The 25,993-nt window shown below is 32.9% G+C and overlaps 2 protein-coding genes across 2 annotated transcripts; one reads left to right on the plus strand and one right to left on the minus strand.

Moving 5' to 3' along the window:
* Positions 1 to 10,638: 10,638 nt before the first annotated feature.
* Positions 10,639 to 21,191, minus strand: LOC105331683 (histone-lysine N-trimethyltransferase SMYD5). Its single transcript, XM_011433989.4, has 12 exons — positions 21,071 to 21,191; positions 19,172 to 19,420; positions 18,653 to 18,774; positions 18,210 to 18,279; positions 17,890 to 17,994; positions 17,547 to 17,609; positions 16,846 to 16,916; positions 16,090 to 16,196; positions 15,574 to 15,630; positions 15,073 to 15,167; positions 13,369 to 13,439; positions 10,639 to 10,844 (listed from the first exon to the last, which is right to left on the minus strand). The coding sequence occupies exons 1-12, from the start codon at positions 21,140 to 21,142 to the stop codon at positions 10,736 to 10,738; spliced, it is 1,191 nt and encodes a 396-aa protein (XP_011432291.3). The 5' UTR covers positions 21,143 to 21,191; the 3' UTR covers positions 10,639 to 10,735.
* Positions 21,192 to 21,263: 72 nt separating this feature from the next.
* LOC105331682 (E3 ubiquitin-protein ligase TM129) lies at positions 21,264 to 24,565 on the plus strand. The gene is made up of 4 exons (XM_011433987.4): positions 21,264 to 21,477; positions 22,179 to 22,653; positions 23,423 to 23,582; positions 24,174 to 24,565. Exons 1-4 carry the CDS (start codon positions 21,264 to 21,266, stop codon positions 24,423 to 24,425), a joined length of 1,101 nt encoding a protein of 366 aa, XP_011432289.3. The 3' UTR covers positions 24,426 to 24,565.
* The last annotated feature ends 1,428 nt before the right edge of the window (positions 24,566 to 25,993 follow it).

The raw sequence follows: 25,993 nt of genomic DNA on the forward strand, positions 1-25,993 counted from the left end.
GTAAATAAATGTTCTATAAAATTTTATTCTGGAATAAAATAAGATTTCAAATTGGTGATGACCACCACCTTCCAACCTGAAATCTTACATGTACAACAAGGCACTGATAGGAAATAACAATGTCTTATCTTTGTTCCAGGTAACGCTACGTCCTTAAGATCAAGTACATTTCAAAAAAAAAAGAAAGAAAATTAATTAAATAAAATAAAGAAAGAAAGAATAAAATTAATAAGAAAAAAAAATGACAACATAGAATATACACTGTGCTGTACACTTTTTAGCGCACTTTCTACTGAAGTATGTGGGTTTTAACAAAAAAAAAAAACCAATTTGCGGAGAATTTTCTGAGAAAATAGGAAGCTGAGAGAACTTTAAATATCACCACTTGACACTTAATAGGGCCACCCATTTGTCTTGTGTATTTGTTACATGCATAATCATGCATGCTTTATAAATTTAATTTTGGATAATGCCAGTTTTTTGTGTTAAATGTATCAGTATCAAAGTGAATTAAAAAAAACGATCGGTAAAGGATAAAAGTATCTGTATTTTCCACGTTTATATTAGTATAACACCCTTTGTCTTCTTTTAGTTTCCATTATGAATTATATCATCATCGTCGTCGTCGTCGTATTCATAATCATCATCATTATCATCATCATCATCATCATCATCATCATCAACCGTTCAGCTTCGAATTCAAGATGTTCTTGGCCTTTATCTCTTTCTCTTGCCCTCTAAGGTCCATTGTAGCGCTGTTCTAGTTCATGATTGGAGAACTTTTCGTAGCACGTGCCCTATAAATTTCCGTTGGTGTTTGGTAAAATGTGCGGATCCAAAAAAAAATTCAGAGCCCCCACCCCGTCTGCATGAGAGATTTTGTTTGCCGGGGAGGAAGGGTGGGGGGGGGGGGGGGGGGGGTCCGAGGCCTGGTTCTGTTATTTTACTTTGTTGTGTATCTTGAGACCCCCTTACCCCATCTAGATCCGCGCATGGGTAGTGATGGTACCCAGGTCCTCTTGATACATGTAATTTATCCACAGCAGGTCTCCAATCCTTCGTACTTTATTATCACATGATCATTAAAAAAGAAACATATTTAATAGAATGTGTTTTGTGTCAATACTGTTTGCTTGTAGTTTGAGTGCAAATATTTTACACAACAGACTTTGAACTTAAGTTATTTTGAGCAGATATTTTTCTAAAGGTTTCGTATTTGGTAACCATATATAAACACTGAGTAGGCAGTTTGTAGGAGTCAAGTATCCATTGACCGATTCAGATTAGCAATTATCAAGTCTAGCAGTACCTAAATTGTATTTATAGCACATCATCGTCAAGAAAGTTTTTTGCATTAGAGTGACTTAAAATAAAAACTATTTAAGATGGCTGAATGGTGGTAACCATTTTAAGAATATATTGATCTCCTGTGGAAGAAGAGCTCTTTTAAAAAAAATACATGGAACTAACAAGTTAGAAAATTTGGTATGTTTCTTTACTTAATAGCTTAAAGTTGAAATATATCCCTAATTTTTTGTTTAGGTCGATCTCCTGTGGAATTCATAGACAATATAGCCCAGAAACATTAGTTGATTTCGTTTTCACAAAATATTTTAAAAAATTTATCATCTCACCGTCAGCAAAATTCAAGACAGTTTATTGTATGTGTGTTCACATAATTCAACCCCAATCGATGAGTTAAGAAAACCGCATGATTCTAATATATCAATTTTAACGGAGCCTGTATGGGTGATACAATTCAACAACAGTCAATATTGTTTTAGGTACTTGGAATTCCGTGTGCATTATTTATGCCAAGCTATTAACCGCGGGAAGTCATTGCCCTGGAAAAGTAAATGGGTGTAATTGGATAGAAACTACAAGTTATTTTTTTTTATCTTGTCGTTTCAATTTTTTAAATTTCATTTTCTGTTAGGCACAGCGGGCGTGTCTGCAAAATGGGGGGAGAATCTTAATTTGGAAATATAAAATGCCGTATTAATGAATTGTGTAGAAAGATTTAACTGATGTTACTTACTGGTTTTATTATCACTAACGTCTTGCCTTTCCATTGAAATGTTGTACGTACATGTTTTTATATAATAATTAATATTAAACCAACAATGGGGAAATTCAAAATTCGTATAAGTGTGTCTATAAATCTATGACGAAAATTTATGATGACGTCCAAACATTTGGTTAAAGAATTTTATAGCCGACAACACCCCCCCCCCCCCAACCCTACCATCCCTTTCCCCCGAGTTAAGATTTTTAAAAAGAGTTGAAAATATTTTAAAGGTCCAAAGCACAAACCAAAATGCATATACACTGTATACCAAAATGCATATCTATGTTAAAGGGATTATGTACAAACCATACCGGTCTTGGAGAAAATTCAAAAGTAAACCATTAATATGCTTCACACCTCGTGTAGCGAGATATGAATTCGAGTGGGTATTCAAAAAGCATAAATTGATATCACATGATGATGTTGGTATTGAATTCATTTAATCTTGTTAAATCATTGCGAGCCACTGACTTAGTCTATTATTAATAGCCCATGGTTCTAGACAACCACGTACCAGGACAATAAAACATCATATTTCCCTGTCATCGTCATATTTTTCATTATATTTCCGTCTAATTCATATTTCCCCCACAATCATGCAATAAATGTAAATTACAGGTGCGCATGGTTTTGCACAGCTTTTTTTCAACTTTATTAAAAATATATTTCTTTTGAGCAGCCTTCCATTGCCTTATACAAGGTATCGTTGCAATTTAAAAAAAATAATTTCTAGAGTATAGATTTTTTAGTAAATAATACCAACAATGCTATTAAGTTCATGCTTTAGAAATTGTTTTTTAAAAATTCATTGACTAATCTATTTTAATTGACAGTTCGGTTGTTTTTCAGTATTGTAAATATTACTTGTACCATAAGAACGAATTTTGTTCTTTAATTCATTAACTTAAAATGAAAATAAAATCGTTTACCATAATGATTATATAAATAGTGCCTGTTTGGGAGGGTAACAGTTAAAATTGACACCCCTCAAAAACCATTGTCAACCTCCGCTTCGCGTCGGTTGACAATGGTTTCCTCGGGGTGTCAATTTCAACTGTTATCTTCCCAAACAGGAACTATTTATTTTATTATACGAACTGAATGTCTTAATTTTAGAATTTTTTTTTTTGAAATGACGTGAATTCTACGGCGAACCGTACGCGCATAATTTACGCGCATGTAACAATTCGTTGTGTTACCCGTTGCCATGTGTGTTGCTAACGCTGAGGGTAATAGAACGGATTATCAACTGCGTCTAAACCAATCAGATTTCAGTATTTAACATGAAAGTATAATAAATATAAGATAACTCATTGTTAATAGATAGCAGCCAAAGCGCTACGATTTCTTAATCTTATAATAAAATATACACACATGGACATTTTCCGCGTTTCATTATAATACCATCAAACAGATTACTCAGTGTCATTTCCCCCTGTCTTCCTTCATAATTTTATAAAAACCATCAAAAAAATAATCAAAAACTTGACAGATTTAACTACCAAATCAAAGTACTGAAGTAGTGACGGGAGTTGATCTTATCGATTATCATTTATTTTAAAATCAATTTATCTTGCATGACAATTAGTTTCTAGTTTGAATTTGAATTACGCACTTTTTTATAATATGAATTTTTAGACTTTTCCGACAAGAATTTCGAGAAACCCCATTTGAATCATGTTGTGTAATATTTAAAGATAGATTTCAACTACATAGTATGTATTAGTTATCGAAACAATTCTAAAAATTGTATGGATCCAAGCACTATTGATAGCGAACTCTAGTCTCGTTTAACTCCCCGCGTCTGTTTTCACAAGTGTTCAAAAAAGGAGTCAAGCGTGGACGCAAAAGCCGTCTGGACCCTTGATTCCTCTCTATTAAAAGAGAGCCCCCTCTCTGCTTGTCGTAGATTTACGGAGACAGCCAAGCGTCTGGTTGAACGAGACTATATTAATTAACTCTGGCGTAGGAATACATGAGACTACAAAAATATCTAAATTGTTCGTACTATATAAAATTTGACTATTTTTAAAGTGTTTATAGATTAGTTTCCTTGAAAAACAATGCTTCGGCATACATTACATCGATTTTTTTCTATTATTTTCAAGAACTTAGTCTTGTTAGCGGTGATGATTTGTACTTTGGTCCAAACACTGTTTCACTTTCGGTTTGCCAAAGTAACTGCATAGGAGAGTTGATTAAAATCAACTCCCAAAAATTATTAATTTGTTAGATTGGACAGGCAGTTTTTTTTTAAATCATGCGAAACAGGAAGTAAATTCATAAATCTTAATTAAACTAAATTATGAATAACAAACTACAGTATAGAAATCAATCATCTACACCAAAACTCCCCGCGTCTGTTTTCCCAAGTGTTCAAAAAAGGAGTCAAGCGTGGACGCAAAAGCCGTCTGGACCCTTGATTCCTCTCTATTAAAATATTCTGTATAATACGAGGGGGAAAATGGAGAAGGTTTCTTTTTTTTTTTTTTTTTTTTTTTTTACAATGAATGATTGTCGCATTTATCATGTATCTTTATGACTGAAAAAAAATTCAACTTAAAATGTTTTGAATTAAACATGAACATTTAACGCATTTCGTAATCTACCCAATGGGTGTTCAATTGATGTATGTAGCCAAAGTGTATAATAGCAAAAGTTGACAACAAAGCTTCCAGAAGGCTTATTTACTATAAACAATAAAAGTCTTATTGTTTACAGACAACAAAGCTTCCAGAAGGCTTATTTACTATAAACAATAAAAGTCTTATTGTTTACAGTCAATAATACTTGAAACAAGCGTTTATGGAGAACCCCTAGGGTTTCGAGGTAAACCCCCCCCCCCCTTGGATTAAATTTTTATACATTAACTTTTGATAAATGTTCATCTTTATATATGTACGTGTATCTTCTCTTAAGGCAATATTTGAATGTTGTTCATGCACGGATCTAGAGAGGGATGAGAGGGGGGGGGGTGCAAAATAAATCAAATTTATCAAACTCACATGGTAAATTAACCAAAATTAGGCCTGACAAACATAGTTATTCCTCGGATCCCTCTCCCCCTGGACAATTTTTCTGGATCCACGCATGCTGCTGTATCCCGATTTGTGCTATCGTCCGAGTGGATTTAAATGAAACTATGCAGCAAAACTCTTGTATTGAATAATTCATTCTGTTTAAAATGAACAAGATAGTGCTGCATGATAGCGATTCCGATTAGACCCACTGGGTGTACAAATAACATCTTCATTCAGTTAATTAATTCTGTGACAGGCTATATACCCGTTATTAGATTTTTAAGTCATTTTACACCTCAGTTGATAGTCGAGATTTGTTTACCAGTATATCAATTTAGAAACATCTACCGGCATCTCTTTACTCTTACTGTTACATCAGATAAACATGATCACCAGTCGCAATGAGCTATGTGTACACACAAACTGCATTAGCCACCAAAGTAACGGCCGGGTAGCTTAATTATTTACATAAATATCTCATCTATAAAGTCATTGAATATGCGCCCTACGGAGATGGCCAATTTCAAATCTAGCCCTTTCTGCACTGTCTTTGACCCTTGGTGAACCCATTAGTCAATTAACAGTCGGTGCACCAAGTTCACTCATGTTTTCGATCATATTCCAGAAGTTAGGATGTTGGAAATCTTTCAGTTTACTAGTATACTGAAAAAAACAAGTGCAAAATTTTTTTAACATGACGTGCGTTTTCTGAGTTTGTCTACGTAATCTTAAAAATTACTGGAATTAATTCTAATGAGAATTTTGTAATTTCGTCAAAATGTGCACCTTAAACAAATGATTGTAGGTACCACTTAGTACCAATTGCTGTCGAGGTTCACAGTAAAAATAGTTCTAACTTAAATGTCAAAAATATTTGCGTAGTGACACAAAACTATTATACACAAAACTATTATATATATACCATATATTGGGTTTGACATTCCGTCAAAATTCAATGTAGCCTGAAAAAAGATTAATTATTGTTATGATACAAGTATGATTTATTATTGAAAAAATTGAAAAATTGACAAACTGAAAGATGAAAATAAAATAGATTGGATGATTACTGAATGTTAAATTCAACAGGTCGATGGCCGCGGATCGACAAATCGAAAAGTCGTTGGGTTGACAGCGGACAGGTCGACGGGTTTTTATTGTTGTTGACCTGTCAACCTGTTTGCCTATCGACCCATCGGCCTGAATTGATACATAAATGATGACGATTTTCGAATGACTTTAAAGTATGCCGCCCCCCCCCCCCTTTAAAGCTGTATCATCACTGCATGAACCATCGTTGGAAGTCCACGACCAATCTCTCTAACTGACGGCGGGCCAACTCATGGAACTTTCTCGTTTTTAAGCATATCTCCAGATTAATTTCAAGGTATCAATAATGCAAAACTCTCATGAAACGAATGATAATAATGATTTTAGAAATGCAGTTTTCATAGTTGCATGCTCATGCATAACAAAGATTGATGGGATTTACTTAACGAAAGAGTAATGGACATAAAGAAGCATAACTCTAACGCATGAATTATTCATGAGAACGAGATAAACTCAGCGAATTGATCCACTGCCAATACGCGTTCACAAAACTAACAAATACTGTAAACCAGCTTTTATTTGCGAACGAGAAAACTTCGCGAATTTCGCGGTAGCCTCAATGTCACGAATATTTCTAGACATGAACCAGTCGGGCGACTGTAAATAACAACACGGATTTGGTAAAGGCTTAAAGAGGCATGGTCACGATTCTGGTCAACATTTATTTTTCCGATTTTGATTTTTACAATGCTTCAGAAAGGCATTTTTAATAGGCAACCGAAATTTGAGTGTCATTTGTCGAGTTACAGAGCTTGAAAATCTTCGCTATGTAAAGAAAGCGTTTGTTTACATTTTGAACGTTGAAGTAAAAATTTCGGTTTTAAACCTAAAACGAATGTGTTAAACGTTAGGAACTGTTTATCTATGCTTAAGATAAATAAAAAGATAGACAAATATTTAAGATGAAATTTTTTTTTTACTGGTATATTAAACCTACTAGTATGTAAACAAAAACAGGGCATGAACCTTGTTTACATGACGAAGAATCGAGAGGGTCTGTATCTTGCTTATAACTCTACGAATGACTCTCAAATTTTATTTGATCATTAGAAATGCATTTCTAAAGCATTGTAAATAATAAAAATATAAAAATAGAATTTGACCAAAAGCGTGACCATGCTCCTTTAATTAAACATGAAAATCAATCGTGGCGAACCGGTTTATATCTCCGGTTACTAGTGAAATAAAGTCATCGCCAGTAAAAATTGGTTTACAGTAGTTCTAAACGATGTCTCTGAGCTATACATGTTGCTATACAATCAAAGTGGTAACACTTTTCGTTTAAGTGAAAGCAATTAATATTCATTGCAATATTTTTGAAAAAAAAACCCCAATTTTTCTGACCGAGATGCGGATGTTGTTAAAATGAGGGTTCTATGAGATTTGGAACATTAAAAAAAGAAATACATTAATAAACATCGCATAATATGGTATATAAAGAAAATGTGTGGTTTTTATCAAGCTTTCTCGTGTTTTCGTCTTTGAATGTCAATTGGGCTTCTAGTATTTGCTTTTAGTCAAATGAAATCTACTTTTGCTTCTCAAAAGCTGTATGACCAAACAATGCAACTGACCAATCAGTGATGTTGCTTGCTTAGTACTGTAACACGAATGCTACATAACATACACTTACTCTTCTCATTGAATATTCTACAGTAGTAAATTAGTTCTGTCCTGAAGAATTAAATTGCATAAAATCTCTCTCTCTCTAGCTCAGCAAAGCTCTGTTCTGACTTTTGGCAAAATGGTCCTGTCGGAAGATATTGCAAAGAAATTTTTTTCCCTTTTTTGAAAAAAGGGGTTTGTCATCACTTAACAACTGGTGTTCAGTAGAAAGACCACCAAAACATTTCACATTATTGCAAAAGTTGTAAATAGAAAAATACCATTTCATTGCAGCTTGGAAGCTCAATTTTAATTTGCATGTAAATATATCCTTGATAATGAAACAACAATGTGCAACCCAGTTATTGGTAATACTTGAGATGTAGTTAAATGTGTACAGGTCGGCAAAGAATACAGAAAAATCTGACGCAGATTTGAATTTTTTGTAGTTTTGCCGAAGGTTATCAGATTTATTTTTGTTAACTTCGATATAAATTACAAAGTATCCTGCAAATTTTCCGTGTCACTTGATCAAACATCAATAACTCAACATATGTCAACTTTTCTCAAATGATTTTTAAAAAAGTAAATTAGCAATCAAAAGGTCTGTCAAAATCATTTCCCAAAAATAATCATACCAAAAAAATGATACCTTTAGGCATATAAAATTTATTTGACATGAATTCTCATAAGTTCAGAAATTTTTATATATCCACAAATATTTTGTCTTGAAAATATTTTACCTTTTGACATAAAAAATTTAATAAAAAAAATTACCAAACAATTAACCATTGTTATTTCCAAATACCTTTGATAAAATATAAATAACAAATAATATATAACAATTGTATGCTTTACATATATCATTAGTTAATACTTTAAAAAAATATTGTGAATATTGACAACTTCTTCAGCCAAAATAAAATTATTGAAATAGTTTGTTTGGAATTGCCTCCCGCCTCATTTAAAATACCCCCCGCTGATAAAAAATCCTTTAGCAAAAAATAAAGAACGTTTTTTATGGAGAATTTAATTTTTTGCCAATGCTTAATTAGTTATACCGTATTTTCCCGACGATAAGTCGGGATTTTTTCTCTCTGAAGCAGAGCACTTGACTTATCGTCTTGATCGACTTGTCTAAGGCTTGAGGTCAGAAAATTGTGAAAAATACTATTAAAAATCTTGATTTTAATCATCTTGAGCTGGCTGTGTTATTGAAAATTACGTTGTTGAATTCAATGTTCATCTTTAATTATTATCATTTTCACTCATCTGTTAACACTAGAATACATATAAATAACAGTTATTAAACAATGGTGCATTGTCTTTAATCAATTAAAAGTTTTACCGTTCCGTTTTTATAAACACATTGTCACATGATTCCATATGTCACTATAGTGGGAAGATAATATTGCGCAGTAGAATTGAAACCAAACTTGAATGGAAAAAAAATATTGCAGTAGGTCCGGGGAATGTTTTAAAGTTTTATTATTTTATTAGTAAAGAGTTGTTTGTAGAAAGAATAAATAAGAAATATTTTATGGTCAAAATCAATCTTAAAATACGTAATCGGCAATTATCAACTCTATTGTTTATAAGGTAGGTTGATCCCGGTTGTGCTAATAATCTTGCTAAGGCTGACATCGATACGGTAATTTCACTCCCTGTGTATATAACATTTTTTATAAAGAGTACCGTTATAAGAGTGATTATAGTTCATTGATTAATTATTGTCCAATTCTTTGCTTATTGTTAAATAAAAAATTTAGGAAACGTATGAATGTCGTATATCGTCATTTTCAAGTCGTACAAATGATCGATCTATTTCTAACAGTAAGTGTGTAACTGCATTAATGGATACAAAGTAAACAAGTTTCATCAAATCATAGTAATTGCTAAGCTTTCTGCACTTGAGTACCCCCTTTGAAGTCCGACACGAGACAGGTGCATGCCTCTGACACCGGAAATCGTTAAACAAACATTGACCACGCGCCGAATCAACAGGTGGCTGGTTATGTAATGGCGGATACACTGGCGATGGTCAGAGTGGGTGATTATTTTAATACATGGGAATAAAATATTTCTGTCAAAGTACATGTAAGTTTAGTTTGCACATCACGCGATATCGGGAATTGTTTACAATGCCAGCGACTTTGTAGATGTTGCCGGTATTTGAAAATATGATGTATAAGTATAAAGTATAATTGTTTAAATGTTAATCACTAATAATAATTCGTAGCAATATCGGGGACATCGTGGCATCATACACTGATAATGTTACTGCAGTTTTATACGCCATTTTGAAGTGATAAGATCGACGTGTCGTCTGAATCGACGTACCGTAGGATTTTGTTAAAATTTTGGCTAAAAATGAGCAATTCGGCTAGTCGTCTGCATCGACGATTCGTCGGGAAAATACGGGTAGTTTAAGTTTTGAAAAAAAAAAAAATTCCCTCCCTCCCTCCCTCCTGGGTTTAGAAACCCCCAGACAGCATTTCCAAACAAACATTTCTTTAAAAGGATGGCCTTATGAGTACAATGCATCTATGAGCAGGAAATCAAAGTCTCCACATCACTGTGGCAAGAACGAGCCATTTGGTTCATTACTTACTGAGAAGAGAACTCCTCTTGACACAAGGAACCACAATTTTTACAGTAAAACATGGTTTTAGGATAACTAGCATCAGGGAAGAGCGATTTTGATTTGTTCTTAACATTGTTATTCCTGCTTAGTTTTAAGACAAGATGACAGTAAGCATGCAGAGTTTGTTATCCTCTTTCCTAAATCTGTATTTTACAGTATACTTAAGCCTTACAGAGACTTTAATGAAGTAAACATTTACATTAATATTTTAATTATCTGACCACCATGAGCCATGCTTATAATCCATAAAGCAATTGGGTAATTGAAAAATTTTGATGAAAACTGTGTCATTTAGTTATCTTCATCCATTTCTTCCTCGTCCTCTTCATCTGATGTCACATCTGGTTCGTCTGCTTCACTCAAACATTTCGGGCAATCACATGTGAAGAGATAATTTTCCCTGTAACAGAGATTTTTGCTTTATACAAAAAGTAGGAAAATGTAAAGAAACCTCAGATATTCCAATATGAAGCTGTCCGGCTTGTTAAATGATGAAAAAAAAATTGTTACCTTTGTAATTAATTTACATAGATTATTATCATTTCATATTAATATACATTAGAACTGATCTTAATTCAGATATGCAGTAATTGAAATAAACAATGCAAATCTGCCGTCTTGATTTAAAATATTTGAATGAAATGTCCTCAAACTGTACAGTTTAGTTAAAACTAAGTTTAAGGCAAAATATGGAATTGTTAACACAAAGTCATAGCAGTCAAACCCGTTTTCCCCCTTGGATTAGGATTTTGACAATTGGTGAATTTTGAATTGGGGTAAGTGTGCCACAACCCCCCCCCCCTCCCCCCCCCCCAAAAAAAAAAAGATAAACATAAAAAATGAAGCCATGTGGCTGCATCGGATATATATCAACATAAACAATTATGACAAACAACAAGCAAAATGTAACAGAGAGACAGAAGGATGGAGGAACAGCAGACAGCGAGGCAAACACTATATACAACGAAGCCATATATAAGGGGGCATAAAAATTTATTATTTAACAACCAAAATAATTATTATGATTTTCATAAAGATGAATTTCAACAGCTTAATTGCAAACAAATTTTTTTTTTTTTTTTAAATCTGTTGTTATGTTCAATCTAATTTGCTGCTTGGGTACCTACAAGCATTGATTTCTTCTATACAGCAAATGGACTGAAGGACGTAGTTTGTGACTGATATACCTTGTAATAAATTACTCAAAACCAGGTCTATGTAATCCCAAAGGATTTTCATATCGTGAAAAGTCACAGCTGGTTGCACCCAGCAGAATACAGGTAATAACTGATTTTACCATAATCTACAGGTCTGCTCAGAACAATTATACCCCCTCAAACACAATAAATCATAGATATTGAGGTCATTCCATCAATTAAAATTTATATGTAAAGAGTTATTGATTCTGGTTTACTTGTTTTGGAAAGTTGATGAGTTTCCACCGTACATTAAGGCGTTATTATTTCATGAGAGTGATAAAGTAATAATTATTTATTAATTCTCCCTAGAGAGACCAAAAGCATTAAGTAGCACATTGTCAACATGATATCAATATGGTCAAGATAAAACCATTCGGCTTGGGAGTAACAGTTACTTTCTAAAAAGTAATTTAAGCCTGTAAAGGAAATTTTATCAAAATTCATAATTTGAACTGGTAGTTAAAACTAAAAATTAAGAGTTCCTTTCAAACTGTTTTTCATTACCAATTAGATAATTGGTGCTTATCAAAAATTCCCATCAAAATGAATTTCATTAATTAACATGAAAAGCAAGAACACCCCTCTCCTATTCATTGAATTATTGAACGATGATAGCCATTTCAATTTTTAAACTAGACAAATGCCCAAGGGTCACATTGCTAACCTCAAAGACAGCTCTTATAATAGTGTTCTAGATATGATAAACTACTGAAATGGTTAAACTGACTTTGAAGAGTACTGATTGAAACCAATCGAATCTTTGTTTCATATGAAAATTGACTTTTAACACAATTCTGCTGAACAATAATGGTTATTCCAAATGTCCCCTGATATGAATACTGTAAATTCCTAATTAAACATGAGGAATTAATATCCGCGTAAAATTGCGAGGAGCATCCTTCACGGATTTTAAAATCTCGCCATTATTTTCTGAGAGTTGAAAACTATACGAAATAAGGAGAAAAGTTCAACATTCGCGATTTTATATTCTCGCGATTTGATACAAACCAGCGGGATCGCGGAATTAAGTACTTGTGTAATATAAGGAATTTACAGTATGATAAGACTGTGGAACATTAATTGGCAATATACAGTGTCAATTTCACCTGTTACAGTCAAAACATTTGAATTGGTGGGGACAAATTGAAGCTAATTAATTCATTAAATCGGAATTTGAATTAATCTTCTCTACGAATAAACCCTGATTTAACAATGGCTCCACTTGATTTCATATGTATGACTCTCTGCATGGGCGCTTGCCAGCTAATTTTGACAAACGATATCTATTTTTATATGTCTACCCTCTTTACAATAAAATCAATTTTATAATCAAAATCAGTTGGTTTCATAGATTAGCATAGAGGGTAGACATGGATATCATTCCTCATTTATTTAGCTGGAGAGTGCCTATGATTCTCTGAAGACATCGGACAATGCTTTGCCTTGCGTATAATCTCTCCCGAACTGTGATCTTCTTATACCTGCTAATTGTTTACTTACTGGTGAAATAACACAATTTCAATCCAATGTTTTCTCAAATGACTGTCTCAATTTGTCCCCGCCAATTCAAATGTTTTGACTGTAACAGGTGAAATTGATGTAGGCTTTATATTTCCAATCTTGCCAGTTAATGTTCCGCGGTCTTTGGATATGCTGATCAGAATATTTTTCCTTCAGGAAATTTGTATTCGTAAAAAATCCCAAGCTCAATTAAGACAGACTCACTTCAGAATGTTTTGACGACTGTGTCGACTCCTTGACAGGTCACATTCACTGAGGTAACTGATGCAGATCTCCTTTATCAAAAATAAAATAACAAACATATGGCTAAAATAAAGTTTGCATTGTATTTGGGTATTTAATTTCAATATTCAGTCATAATGTATCAAGTCTGATAATTATATAAATAAACAAGAGGCCCAGGGGCCACATTGCTCACCTGAGCAACAATAACCACAACTCTGATCAAATCAGCATTACAGTTAGACTGTATCAAATTCAACCATCTTGACAATAAAGTTTTATAGGTCATTCTAAAAAAGTAAAAAAAAAAATCTTTCCACTTTATCCACATTTTTTTGGTTAAATATCAAGTCCCTTTTGTTGTTTCAGTATTTATTCCTATTCCTATTCAAAATTCCTATCCCCACCACTTGTGTTCCCACCTTTCTCCAAGTAATCATCATTTAAACAAACTGTCTGCACGGCTTGTGCTTTCACACATGTTTCAGCTTTTTTGGCTGAATGGTTTTCCAGAAAATGATTTTTAAGGACTTTCTCCATATATTCCTGTGTAAAAATTCAATAACCCCCTTCCTCTTTGTGGCCCTACCCTTACCCCTGAGATCATGATTTGAACAAACTTGAATCTACACTACCTGACGATGTTTCCACACAAGTTACAGCTTTTCTAGCTGAATGGTTTTAACGAGAATTTTTTGAGATTTTAAAATTCTCTATTTATTCTTATGTAAAAATTTGACACCCCCTCCCCATTGTGGTCCTATCCTACCCAAACGGATCGTGATTTGAACAACTTGAATCAACATAATCTGAGGATGCTTCCACACAATTTACAGCCTCCTGCTCAGGTGAGCTAAAAAAGTGGGTTAAAATGTACCCCATGTGTATAGATATTTGTAAAATTCTTTATTTTGTTATTGAATCATATCATAATTACTGGTTATGAATTTTCAAGTTTCATTTCAATTTCATGTGTTTCAAATGTACTTTTGTTATCTCTTAATCAAATTTACAATTTTAATTATTCATTGGGCTCATAGCACCAAAACATAATTGGTTCATTTTTTTGCAAAGCATGTAATAGATTTCATTTAAATTCCAATTAAAAAATCCACATATCTGATCCTAAAACTAGGTTAAAACATTTAACAGGTTATGTAACACACTGCATTTTTTCAGGAATATTATCATATATCCTAAAAGGTGATGATGTGCATTACAAACAAGGCCAAAATAAAATTATTGTTTGTTTGTAATTGCCTACCACCTTATTGAAATACCCCTGCTGATAAAATATTTTTTGGAAAAAAAAGAACATTTTATCATAGGGAGATCTTTATTTTTTTTTTTTATCAATTAAATTTTGATATTAAGTTAAACTTCAAGTTTGAAAAATAAAAAAAAATTCCCTCCCTCCCTCCTCAGTCTTGAAACCTCCAGGCGTCAATTCCAAACAAATATTTTTTTAAGGATGGCCCAGTGAGACACATAATTTAATTTTGAAAATATCTATGTCTATTGGAATCAATTTTTCAAGAAATGTAATACATTGTTTTTGTTAAATGTCTGTATGTCATAATTCACTGATGTTTATTTGTGGTGTATGGTACCTTTATAATTGGAGCCCCCTATAAATAATAGAAACTTTTAGACAGAATGCCCCTCAAGAGAGTCCAGAAAGCTTACCTGGCCACTTGGTATTTTCTCTTTTGCTACAACTGCCATCACATTATTGTTGTAGGGAAAAGTTATCTCAGCATTTGGTAGACAGCTGTGGTTGCCTATGGGTGCAAAACAACCAAGCAACCTTTTTTATTCTTTGATATACAATAAAATATGTTCAAATTAAAATCACTAATGCACAGTTTCATTTCATTGTAAGTTATTTTCGTCCCCGTTTTATTTTCGCCCCTTTTGCCTTTGTTGTTGGTGGTCAAATTTAAGACTAGGAAAAATCTAATGTCTCAAATTAACTTTCTTTAAACACAGCTATGTCTGGGCGAATTCAAGACGGGGCAAAACCGTGTGCAAGTGAAGGAGGGCGAAAATAACATATGGCGAAAATAACCCTGTATACAGTATGCATATTTGGATGAACAAATTAAGAGGGATAAAACACTTTCTCATTAAGAAAAAATCTTTTTGATTACATGTTTATACATTTCTTGAATGATAAGGATTACTTACAAGTACTTTGTAATGAGTAAAGTCCAGAGCCCTCACAATCCAAAAAAGATCCCGAAACTGCAAACACAAACCAAAACTTATAGCGAAATACATTTTCTAAAACTAATGGGGATAAACTACCATATATTATGTAAATTGTGAACAGTGGCATGCACTATTTTAAGTAGCAAGCATGGGCAAAGAGAATTGGAAATATCAAGGTTGGTTTGTTGTTCATTTGTTTTCCAACCAGAGAGCCTTTTTGCTTAAAAACACTTTTTATACCAAAATGTCAATTAAAGGTCAACAAGGCGATCTGTTAATTGTCAAATCGTTTTTTTAAAAGCCATCAGCTAAAAACACATCATACTTCACACACTGGTAAGATTTTATTCATGGATTTGAAAAATTATACTGAGCTGGATTGGAACATAACTGGAATTTATCAGGAAAGGCATGTAAGATTGGCCACAGGTTTTCTATGATCATATATATGTATAACTATGTAGATTTTTGGTATATACATGTGATATTTACCCTTTTCTAGTTCCTCGTACAGTTGGTCAATAAAAAGGTCCAACTCCTCCTTTTTTTCATCTGATAAAGCCAACTCTTCACAGTTTTTCACCCATGCACTAATGGAACTGCAGATGAAAAACACTACTCTTGTTTTAAAACTGACATAAAAAATCATGGTAGATTTTCTATAATTCATTGTATAAAAATGGGCTGCTAGCTGACATGTTAAATATGGGATATCATCCTATAAATACGATTTTTAATGTGAAACTCATGTGAGTAATCTTTCCAGAAGAATTTAACGTAAAAAAGTAACATCCAAAATGAATGAAGAACAATTGCCAATACATAAGTTGGGATTTGACAAAAAAAAAAAAATTTATATTACACAACTGTATCCAACTCATTATCAGGTATCCAAGTTCATAGATATCCGACATTCGGGTTAATTATTATAGATATTGGCTAAATGGGCAAACACAACAATTATTATAAATTCTTTTCAACACAAGACATACTGTAGATTCCTTACTTTACACAAGGACTTGCATGTACTTCCTTGATTGAACCATTTTGGATCAAATTGAATATCAAATAAATAATTTAAAATCACGAACGCTTAATTTTTACCAGTGATAGTTTTATTAATTTTACATCTGTCTGAAAAATAAAAGATTTAAGAATATGCAATAAGTGTTTTTGCAATTAACTGTGAATAAGGAATTAAAAGTAATCAACGCTATCGAACAAAAGAAAAAATTGAATTTATCTTACCTTGAACCTATACCTTGACCGTTTCTTCCAACAAGAGCAAATAAAGAGCGGAACCCCTCTGGTGTAAACCACTAAAGCATATATAAAAAAGAATATTCAAAATCTCTGCATAAATAAAATGAATTCACTATAGATTGATCTTTGTTATCCCTTTTTCACCAGTTCATTACGGTGGTATAGGACACTTCCGTGTTGTTTGTTGAAATAAACAATTAAATGAAGTGTGATTATATAAGTAGTTTCTTTCCCGATATTGTCACCTAACAGCGTAGAGCAGTGGGTAAGAGGGTTTACAACGAATCTGTAAGTCAGGAGCTTGAATCCTGCTCAGGGTTTTACAATTTTTTCCTCTCCAAATATTTTTAAAAGCTATTTTTTGGTTAAATGTAACAATATTTGAGAATTCTAAGCTGGTGAAAGTACGGTATTTCAATTATAATGTACTTTAATCCACATTAATATTGACAGATGTCCCATACCACCTTAAATATATCGCATTTTATTGTTTCAAAAATTCTATAAAAATATTTTACCATTGGTATGTTAACATTCCTTCCAAACGAACTCATCTTAACAGGTAATTTAAATAACTAAAAATTACATGTATTTTAAAAATAATTGCATATATTTCTTAATTTGATACTGAAAATAGATGAAAATGTACATCTGTAAAATAAATTTAAAAAGTAAATGTGTCTTACATGTTGTATAGTGTCGTCGTACATTGTTTCTGTCATCTGTTGTCGCAACATTTCAAGGGGCTCCTAAACAATCACTCAAAACATTAAAATCCTTATTATAAAACATATTAAAAAGCTATATATTTGTACATCAGTCCAAAGTTTAATAATTAATAGTATTAACTTGTAGAATGTGAAAATTTCAGTAAGATATAACATGATATACATGTATTAATGTTAGTGTTGCTGTATATACAAGTAATAATCTCATAAAAGACATACATAAATGAAAACACAACTAAACTACAGCTAGCAGTTTAAAATAACAAGAAATTACTCAATGGTTACTGATAATTTTGCCCACCTGGAATTTTTCACCCATCATTTTATGGACCAGTGCTTCATCTTCATTCACTGTGGTTTTAACAAAACCAGAGAATTTCTCCAAGACTGCTGATTTATTTTTACTCTGCAACAAACAAATGTTTTCTTGTTAAGTGTATTGCACTTTACAACAGAAAAAGATCATGATTTTTTTTTTTTCAAATTTGAATAAAAATTTGTGCATACATTTGCATATCAGAGTCATCAAACTGCTTTGTAGATAATTTTCTTTAAATAGTATGATCACTGTATGCATTTGTGAGCTACAAATAATAATTGATAAAAATTCTTGCAACTTACTTGTTTGACTAGGGCAATCATCTTTGCTATAAGCATTATACTGCATGATTCTGGAGGAAAATGAACGTTTCTAGTAAAAAATAAAAAAATATTTTTTTTTTTTAAGATATGGGTTCATCAATCTGAAAAACAAGAATATTTTCACCATGCAGCTTAAGAAGCCCCAGGAATTTTTATTTAATAAATAGAACTGACTTAAAATGTTCAAAAAAAATATCTTATTTACAAAATAAAATACACTGCATCAACATCAATATTTGCTTATGTGGTTAAAGAGTCAATGATTTGATCCCTTCACATACTGTATATACAGTAAAACTCGGTTATAGCGAAGTCCTAAAGACCGATGGATTTACTTCCTTATATCCGTAATTTGCTACATCCGTGTTCGTACTAAACAAATTTTACTGTATACATGCATGTGTATATTGGTTAACAATTACCTCCACATTTCCTGTAACTTATATAGTGGGTGGTTTTCATCCTGTCTAGATGACCCCATGCACAAAGTCTGATGATATTCTTCCCAAGATCTCTTTTGACACTCTGGACAACAGTAGGTTACCTATGTGTTCATAATTTAAGTAAAATTATCTATTATAGATGAATTGAAAAAAAAAGTGAGCAAGCTCACATTACCTAAGCTCCCACATTTACTCCTACACATCCCAGATAAAATACACAAAATAATTCAATAAAGGGGCATAACTCATAAAAATCATTAGCAAAATACATGATTGTACTTTTGTTTTTATAACAACAACAACAAAATTCTAAATTCAAAAGGGGTGAATTTCACAGAAAAATAATGGAATCAAATTTCTTGCATGATAATATGCGAAACTACAGATTGTGTCCTAGAAGTCTGCAAAGTTTTATGACATTCCATGGCACGCAGTGGTTGAATTGTTTGTATTTTGGGGTATTACTCTTAAACAAATGCTGCAGTATTTTCCCCACACCTGACATTGAGGACATTTGACATAGGTTGACGGATCTGTGACATCACACTCTGGGTGAGGCAGGGTAAGTGCTGGGTTCTCCGTCAGTCTTCGACTCTGATTCTCTGCAGTCTCCAGGGAGCACAGGCAGTATTCACAAGCCTCGTACTTGTAAAATTCATTCCACAAAAACTGCGAGCTAACCAAGGGTCTTTCTTCAAACAATACATCTCCTTCATCAAAATTCTTTTTGGTTATCAAACTTTTGCCCTGCAAAAAACTGAATCTCTTAGTTTAAAAATCAATTGTCTATGTGCTAAAAGACAAATCTATCAGCTTTCATGTACATATTTCCAAGTACATGTACTACAGTGCTTTCACACTCTAACTGTACACAAGTATATGGATAGGAAGCAGTTGTAAATCTAAATTTTGTCAATCTGTTCCTTTTAGCTACAGGTAAAAATTAAAAGTGGATAGTTATTTTTAGCTTTCTATCTGGATAGCCGTAGAGAAAAGCGGCAAAGTTTGTTAAGGGCAATTAATTGCATATAATTATTATGAAAAAACACGGGTAACTAGAATTACCGGAATACCCGCGATTTACCGAAATGCCCGGTGAAAACACCGAAATACCCTTCAAAAACACCAAAATGCTTCATTTGAGCACAAATATTTAACATCATAGTTTGAATCTAAGTGTTTAAATGTATTTCCCAAATTTTCAGTTTGATAATGTAAGTATTTTGACATAAATAGCGATTTTTAACGTGTAGACATTGGGTCAAGAATGATAACTCTTGCATGAATTGCTTTCACTCGAATAGAGGTGTGACATTTTATTCCCCAGAATAAAATAACTAAGAATTAAAAATACAGTTCATCAGCTTTTATTTTCTAATATCATATAATAATTTGACATGATAATACTATAAATATTCCTTTTTCTAGAAGAATTGCTCCTTTCTATTGTGAGTAGATAATTGGTCACGGCAATAGCCTGTTAACTAATGAGATGAAAACATTTATGTCCAGTTTAAATGAATTATTCAAAATAAATTTAATTATGGTTATTTACAAGAAATAAATTAATAAAAATATTTAGTTACATTTGGTTTTTATCAACACGTTAAAAACTAAATGTAATGAAAGAGTTATCTTTCTTGGAAGTGCAATTTAATCAATAACCACGAAAATCGGCTGATTTATTCAAAAAATTAACTTTAAATACAATAACTATCTATATAAAATACTAGACATTCACTCTTTATGGCGTAATAATGGGCATTTTGGTGTTTTTGAAGGGTATTTCGGTGTTTTCACCGGGTATTTCGGTAAATCGCGGGTATTTCGGTAATTCTAAGAACCGAAAAAACACCAATGTGTGTAACATTGATGAAAGCGGAACTACATTGGGAACCCCTTTTAAAAGCACCACCCAAGATCATGGCTTATCATGATGTACAAAATTAGCAACGACCTAATCGATATCCCAGCAACATCACATTTAACATCAGGGGATAATCAGACAAGGAGCAGCATTCAATACCATCAGCCACCAGTATATCGAGACATGTAAAAAAAAAATTTCTTTCCGAAAACCACCAATGACTGGAACAGGCTGCCAGATCATGTCAGTACCATTGAGGAGCAGCTAACTTAACACCATGGCTGCCTCCGATCACCTTTAACCTGTTAACAGCTTAAGAAACCTGCAGATTAGTCTTTATCCAGATTTTATACACTCAATACCGAGATCAGCAAAGAAGAAGAAGCCGGAGGACGTCAGATGTTCAGATGGCCAAGTTGACTTGCATGACAAGGGGATATAGATAATGTTACCTACTGACCATTTGCTGAAAAATAAAATTCAATATCCGTTACATCTTCTCTATTGTTTTAAATGCCCGATAGTTTTACCTTTTTCACGTTTTCAAAGCTAATCTCAACATTGTCATCACAGTCATGCTTTTGCTGAACGGACGCTGCCATGTTTTCCAACTTTTTGAACTCCAGTTATTGGAGAGTTCCAAAACAGTAAAGTGAAAATTGGTATCGTCAGCACTGACAAAACTCATCGATAATTAGTGAGGTTTGACTTATAATCAGTCCCATGGGTAATGAAGATACCTTAAATGCAATTTTTACGATCGGTTATCTGTTCTTTGTGTTTTGTTTTGTTGCCCCTCCGACCGAATTTGTTTCAGCAGGATTGACAATACAAAATGTGTTGTCAAATTACCTCGGAAGTGAACAGCTGCATTTCATCGAGTATCACATGAAGAGGACTGCGGTGACGTTACTTATTCATTCAATACTACCTCTAGGTACTAAATTAAATAAGCAAATAGTAGAAATTATTTACAGTACTTGATGTAATTATAAGTGGTCAGGCACATATCTTGCATGTTCATCCATTGGTGATTAAAGCCATTCATGTCCACCTTTCTTTAGAGAAAATACTTATTTTACTGCTATTTAGGTGTATTCGAAGTATGATGGTAAAACCAGTTTGTTTTTAAGTGCCAGATAGCTTAATTGTTGGAAGGTAGAGCACCTGAATAGGATTTAATTCAGCGGTCTAGTTAGGTTCAAATATTGGTTTTGTCTATTTTAAATTATTTTTACCATCCCGTTATATTTAGTGCCATGACCAACCCCTTGAAGTGACAAGTTAATTTGATTCAGCCAATGAAAAGGTTCTTGATCTTTTAATTGATCCTTTTGGGTAAAAAGATCATTAAAAGGGAGGGGATATGATGGTCAGACTGAATTGAGTGCAAGCACCTGAGAGCTCACAGGCTCAGTTGGTAGAACACTTGACATCAGATTAAGGTTCCACAGTTTGAATCCCAGTCTTAACTTCATTATTTCTTCCATTTTGTTTAACTATATTTTATTTAGTGAGATAAATTAGCTGTGATATTCAGGCCTAAATATATAATTTATAAGCCTTGTAATTATATATTCAAATATATATTGAAATCTAAGATTTCATTACCCGTTAATTTGTTTTTACCATTTTCAGGGTACTATGTAGGACTAGGATTGTTCTCACCACAGCTTGATTTATTCACTCCATGGAATCTAGGACTTTTTTGGAAAATTTATTTGACAGTCAGCACTTTAATCATTTTGACTTGCTCTCTACTATTCTTCCTGTGGACTCGTAATAAATACAACAGCCATCCAATAGCAAAACAATTGGCTCTGCTTGGAAATGGCACTTCATCATGGAGAGCCGTGGCTTCATCTATTAATGTAGAGTTCAGGAGAGTGGATAAATTCACTACAGGGGCCCCTGGGCGGAGAGTAATTGTGACAGATTCGTGGGTGATTCTGACTTCCACCTATTATGTGTACATAGCACACCAGAACGACATCCATCTGGCATTATCGAATTCGGAGGAGCACGATATTCACTATGAAAGCATGACGTCTGTCCAATTCCTGAAATTCAATGTAATCAGCATCAACCCTGCTCTCAAACCATTCAGTATCAGGTTGGTGTGATGAAGAAATTACTGCTATTTTGGTAATCCTAGATTGAATATAACTATATGTAGCTACATGTAAGTAACCACAAATATGTAAGTCTGGTACACTAGATATCCTTAATTCAGTCCATGCTGTCTCTGTAAAGAATGCTAACAAATTAACCATGCAGATGCAGACTAACAAATATCAACAATTGCCGCTTTGTTTAATGTGCCAGACAGTAATTTATCTTTATCTCACTTTACTTTAATTTCATGAGCTTCATGTATCATTAGGCCTTATCTATCTTTGAATGTCAGCAATTTTTTTTGGTATGAGAAAGAAGCATAACTCTTTTTTTATAGAAGAATCTATCAAAAACTGTTATAGAAAATTGAGTTATATTTCATTTTAATATTGCAATAGAATTGATCAATGCAGTATCATTTGACCTTATATATAGTCACAGTAGTTCCTGAGAAACTGTAGAAATAATTTTTGTTGGTATTATACTGTAGATTCCTAATAAAATGCGAAGAATTAATTTCCGCGTAAAATCAAGAGTAGCAACTCTCGCGGGTTTTAAAATCTCGCTTTTATTTTTCAGACAGTTTTGAACTATAGGAAATTATAACAAAAAATTGATGATCGCGATTTTATATTCTCGCGATTTGATACAAAACAGCGGAGTCGCGGAATTAAGTACTCGCGTAAAATAAGGAATTTACAGTATCTGGTACATGTACATGTATACATGCATTTGTAAAGTTATAATATTGTGTTCATTTTTTGCAGATTGAACGCATTAGAATACAAAGATTTGAAGGACAAACTTACGACGCCCATTGTTAACGCCCGGAACATTGTGATAAAGCAGTCCCTGAGCGACCAGTTCCTGGACGCCTTCAGACACCAGGTCAATCTGAATCAGGTCTTCCACATGCCAGACACAATGGTAACACATTATAATCCTCATTGTACATGTGCCGTAAACCCAAATTTTATTTGAGTGCAAGAAAATTTAGCATGCATGGTTTAAGAGAATCTTGCTGTTGCGAATATTCCACATCTAATGATGTACACTGTGATATTGCCAAGGTGTCAGGGTGTATACTCATGATATAATGATATGAAATTTATTTCCCTTTGCAAAATACTGTATGCAGGAAAATATTCGCACCCATTTTATTTCCACCCCATTCTCCCTCCTTGTCAGTGGGCAAATTTCAATGTCTCAAATTATAGCTCTTTTAACACAACAATATCTGGGCGAAATCGAGACTGGGGAAGCTGTCTGCAAGTGTACAAGGGCAAAAATAACATAGGGAGAAAATAACCCTATACACAGTAAAAAGTTGACAATGGTAAAAGAGATAATTTGTGTTATAAATAACAATAAAATCAATGCCTGCAGTATTTTGATTATATTTTTTTTGGGAGGGGGGGTAGGGGGTAGGGGATCTTTTTTTACTTAAGTAAAACTTTATAAATTTTTATTTCATTGGCCTACTTATTTAGAATGTCTATTTTCTTTTATCAACCCCAGGAGGCTGATACATGCATTGGGTGTATGCAGAAGGAATCAGACATTAAACTAGTGAAGCTGTGTGATAGCACGGAGGTGGAACAGTGCGTTCAGTGCTACTGCCGACCCATGTGGTGTCTAGAATGCATGGGGAAGTGGTTCGCTAGCCGACAGGACCAACAGAGGCCGGAGGTCTGGATGTCTGGCTCCTCCCCGTGTCCGACATGTCGAGCAAAGTTCTGTGTTTTGGATGTTTGTAAACTTGTAAAATGACACGTTTTTAATTCGTTCTTAAAATTGTTCTTTTATATAGATTTAGGATATGAATATTTGTTTTTTTTTCATGACATAAAAAATGACATTAAGATACCTGATAAATTTTAATAGTTTGTGCTTGATATTCAAAATTTGAAATTGAACCACTGCATGTGAAAATACATGAATATATGGCTTGTTTATTGAGGTAATAATGGCCTTAATAAAGAAAAATCACTGTGATTTACAAAATAAAGGTGTAGCAAATTAAAGTTGGTCGAAATTCAAAATCACCGAAAATCTCATAATGTGAATGGCAGTGATGTGAATTACAGAGAAAATGTTGTCAATACTGCTTACATGATTTTTTTTGTTAAATAAAAATTATTGCCTATACGTGTATACATGTATTATAATATACATTACTGAAGAATTTTTCTCCAAGTTTGAATCGCTACATATGTATTTCAACTCTTTGATGATTCGTTGGAGTCTTGGTTTGAACTGAAACTAGAATCTACAATATACATGTATCAAGAATGATTATATGAAAGTGTTGATAATACTGACTTAATTGTTATGGAAATTTTAAATTAAATTAAGTCTGAAAAGAATGATTATATGAAAGTGTTGATAATACTGACTTAATTGTTATGGAAATTTTAAATTAAATTAAGTCTGAAAAGAAATGTTTTGTTGTTGCTGACCCTTCAGTATCTCCTCGGGCCATCAAACTGTTGACAAGGGGGTCACATGATTATTATTAATCCAGAGAACAGAAAGGGGATGAAAAAAGTATTTGAAGTGGGTAAATTTTAATGTTTTTATTTTATAATTATGAAGACTAGTGTTTAAGTCTTCATAATTACAAAATAAAAGAAAAAAAGGAACTAATGTTATATACCATAAAATGCCAGGTATCAATATTGGCTAAATCTAGCATCAAATTTAAATACAAAGTATATTCATTTTTCTTTCGTTTGCACATTCTAACGAAAGGCGTTTATCATGAGTCTGACGCTTAATTAATTATTATTCATTCATAAAGATTTTAGTGAATTTTGGACGTTGTCAAGGAAGCTTGTTTATTGTTTTAAGCGATTAAATTTAATTAATTAAGAATATCCTATGGATTGTTTTTACAGATCTTTACAAAATTCTATTATTTAGAGTTGTGCGGCATACAACGCTGATTTTGGTAAATAAGAAAACAATGAATAAACTTAATATTTAAATTTTGTGTGCGTGTTTCTTTATAAATAAGAAAAAGGTTTTTCTCGCAATTTTTATTTCTCTTTGTTGTTTTTAACTTTTCGCTTCTGTCATTGTGTTGCTGCTCCATTTAATGCATTAACTGCTTTCCATATTACGTGTACAAAACCGGGTGTTCATAGAACTATTTTTAGAACCTTTAAACTCACTTGACTGGTTAGGCACTAAATATACCCCTGCGAATGTTATTGTCATTTAAATTTTAGACCACGTGGTTTTGTTTGACCCTTTCAGTTTCGCAGTAAATATTATACCTCGTGTTTATAGTCTATTTCATAGAATCTAGGTATTTGTAGTCAAATATAAAATCTAGA

The sequence above is a fragment of the Magallana gigas genome, chromosome 8 (assembly GCF_963853765.1).
Source record: "Magallana gigas chromosome 8, xbMagGiga1.1, whole genome shotgun sequence".
Lineage (NCBI taxonomy): Eukaryota > Metazoa > Mollusca > Bivalvia > Ostreida > Ostreidae > Magallana > Magallana gigas.

Excerpts from the sequence above, each read along its gene's own strand:
- LOC105331683 (XM_011433989.4), bottom strand. The coding sequence starts at position 21,142 with ATGGCAGCGTCCGTTCAGCAAAAGCATGACTGTGATGACAATGTTGAG. Across the intron at positions 17,995-18,209 it reads TGATTGCCCTAGTCAAACAA|AGTAAAAATAAATCAGCAGT; the intron begins GTAAGTTGCAAG and ends TGTTTGTTGCAG. Across the intron at positions 17,610-17,889 it reads TGATGGGTGAAAAATTCCAG|GAGCCCCTTGAAATGTTGCG; the intron begins GTGGGCAAAATT and ends GTGATTGTTTAG.
- LOC105331682 (XM_011433987.4), top strand. The coding sequence starts at position 21,264 with ATGGGTAATGAAGATACCTTAAATGCAATTTTTACGATCGGTTATCTG. Across the intron at positions 21,478-22,178 it reads TCATTCAATACTACCTCTAG|GGTACTATGTAGGACTAGGA; the intron begins GTACTAAATTAA and ends TACCATTTTCAG. Across the intron at positions 23,583-24,173 it reads TCCACATGCCAGACACAATG|GAGGCTGATACATGCATTGG; the intron begins GTAACACATTAT and ends TATCAACCCCAG.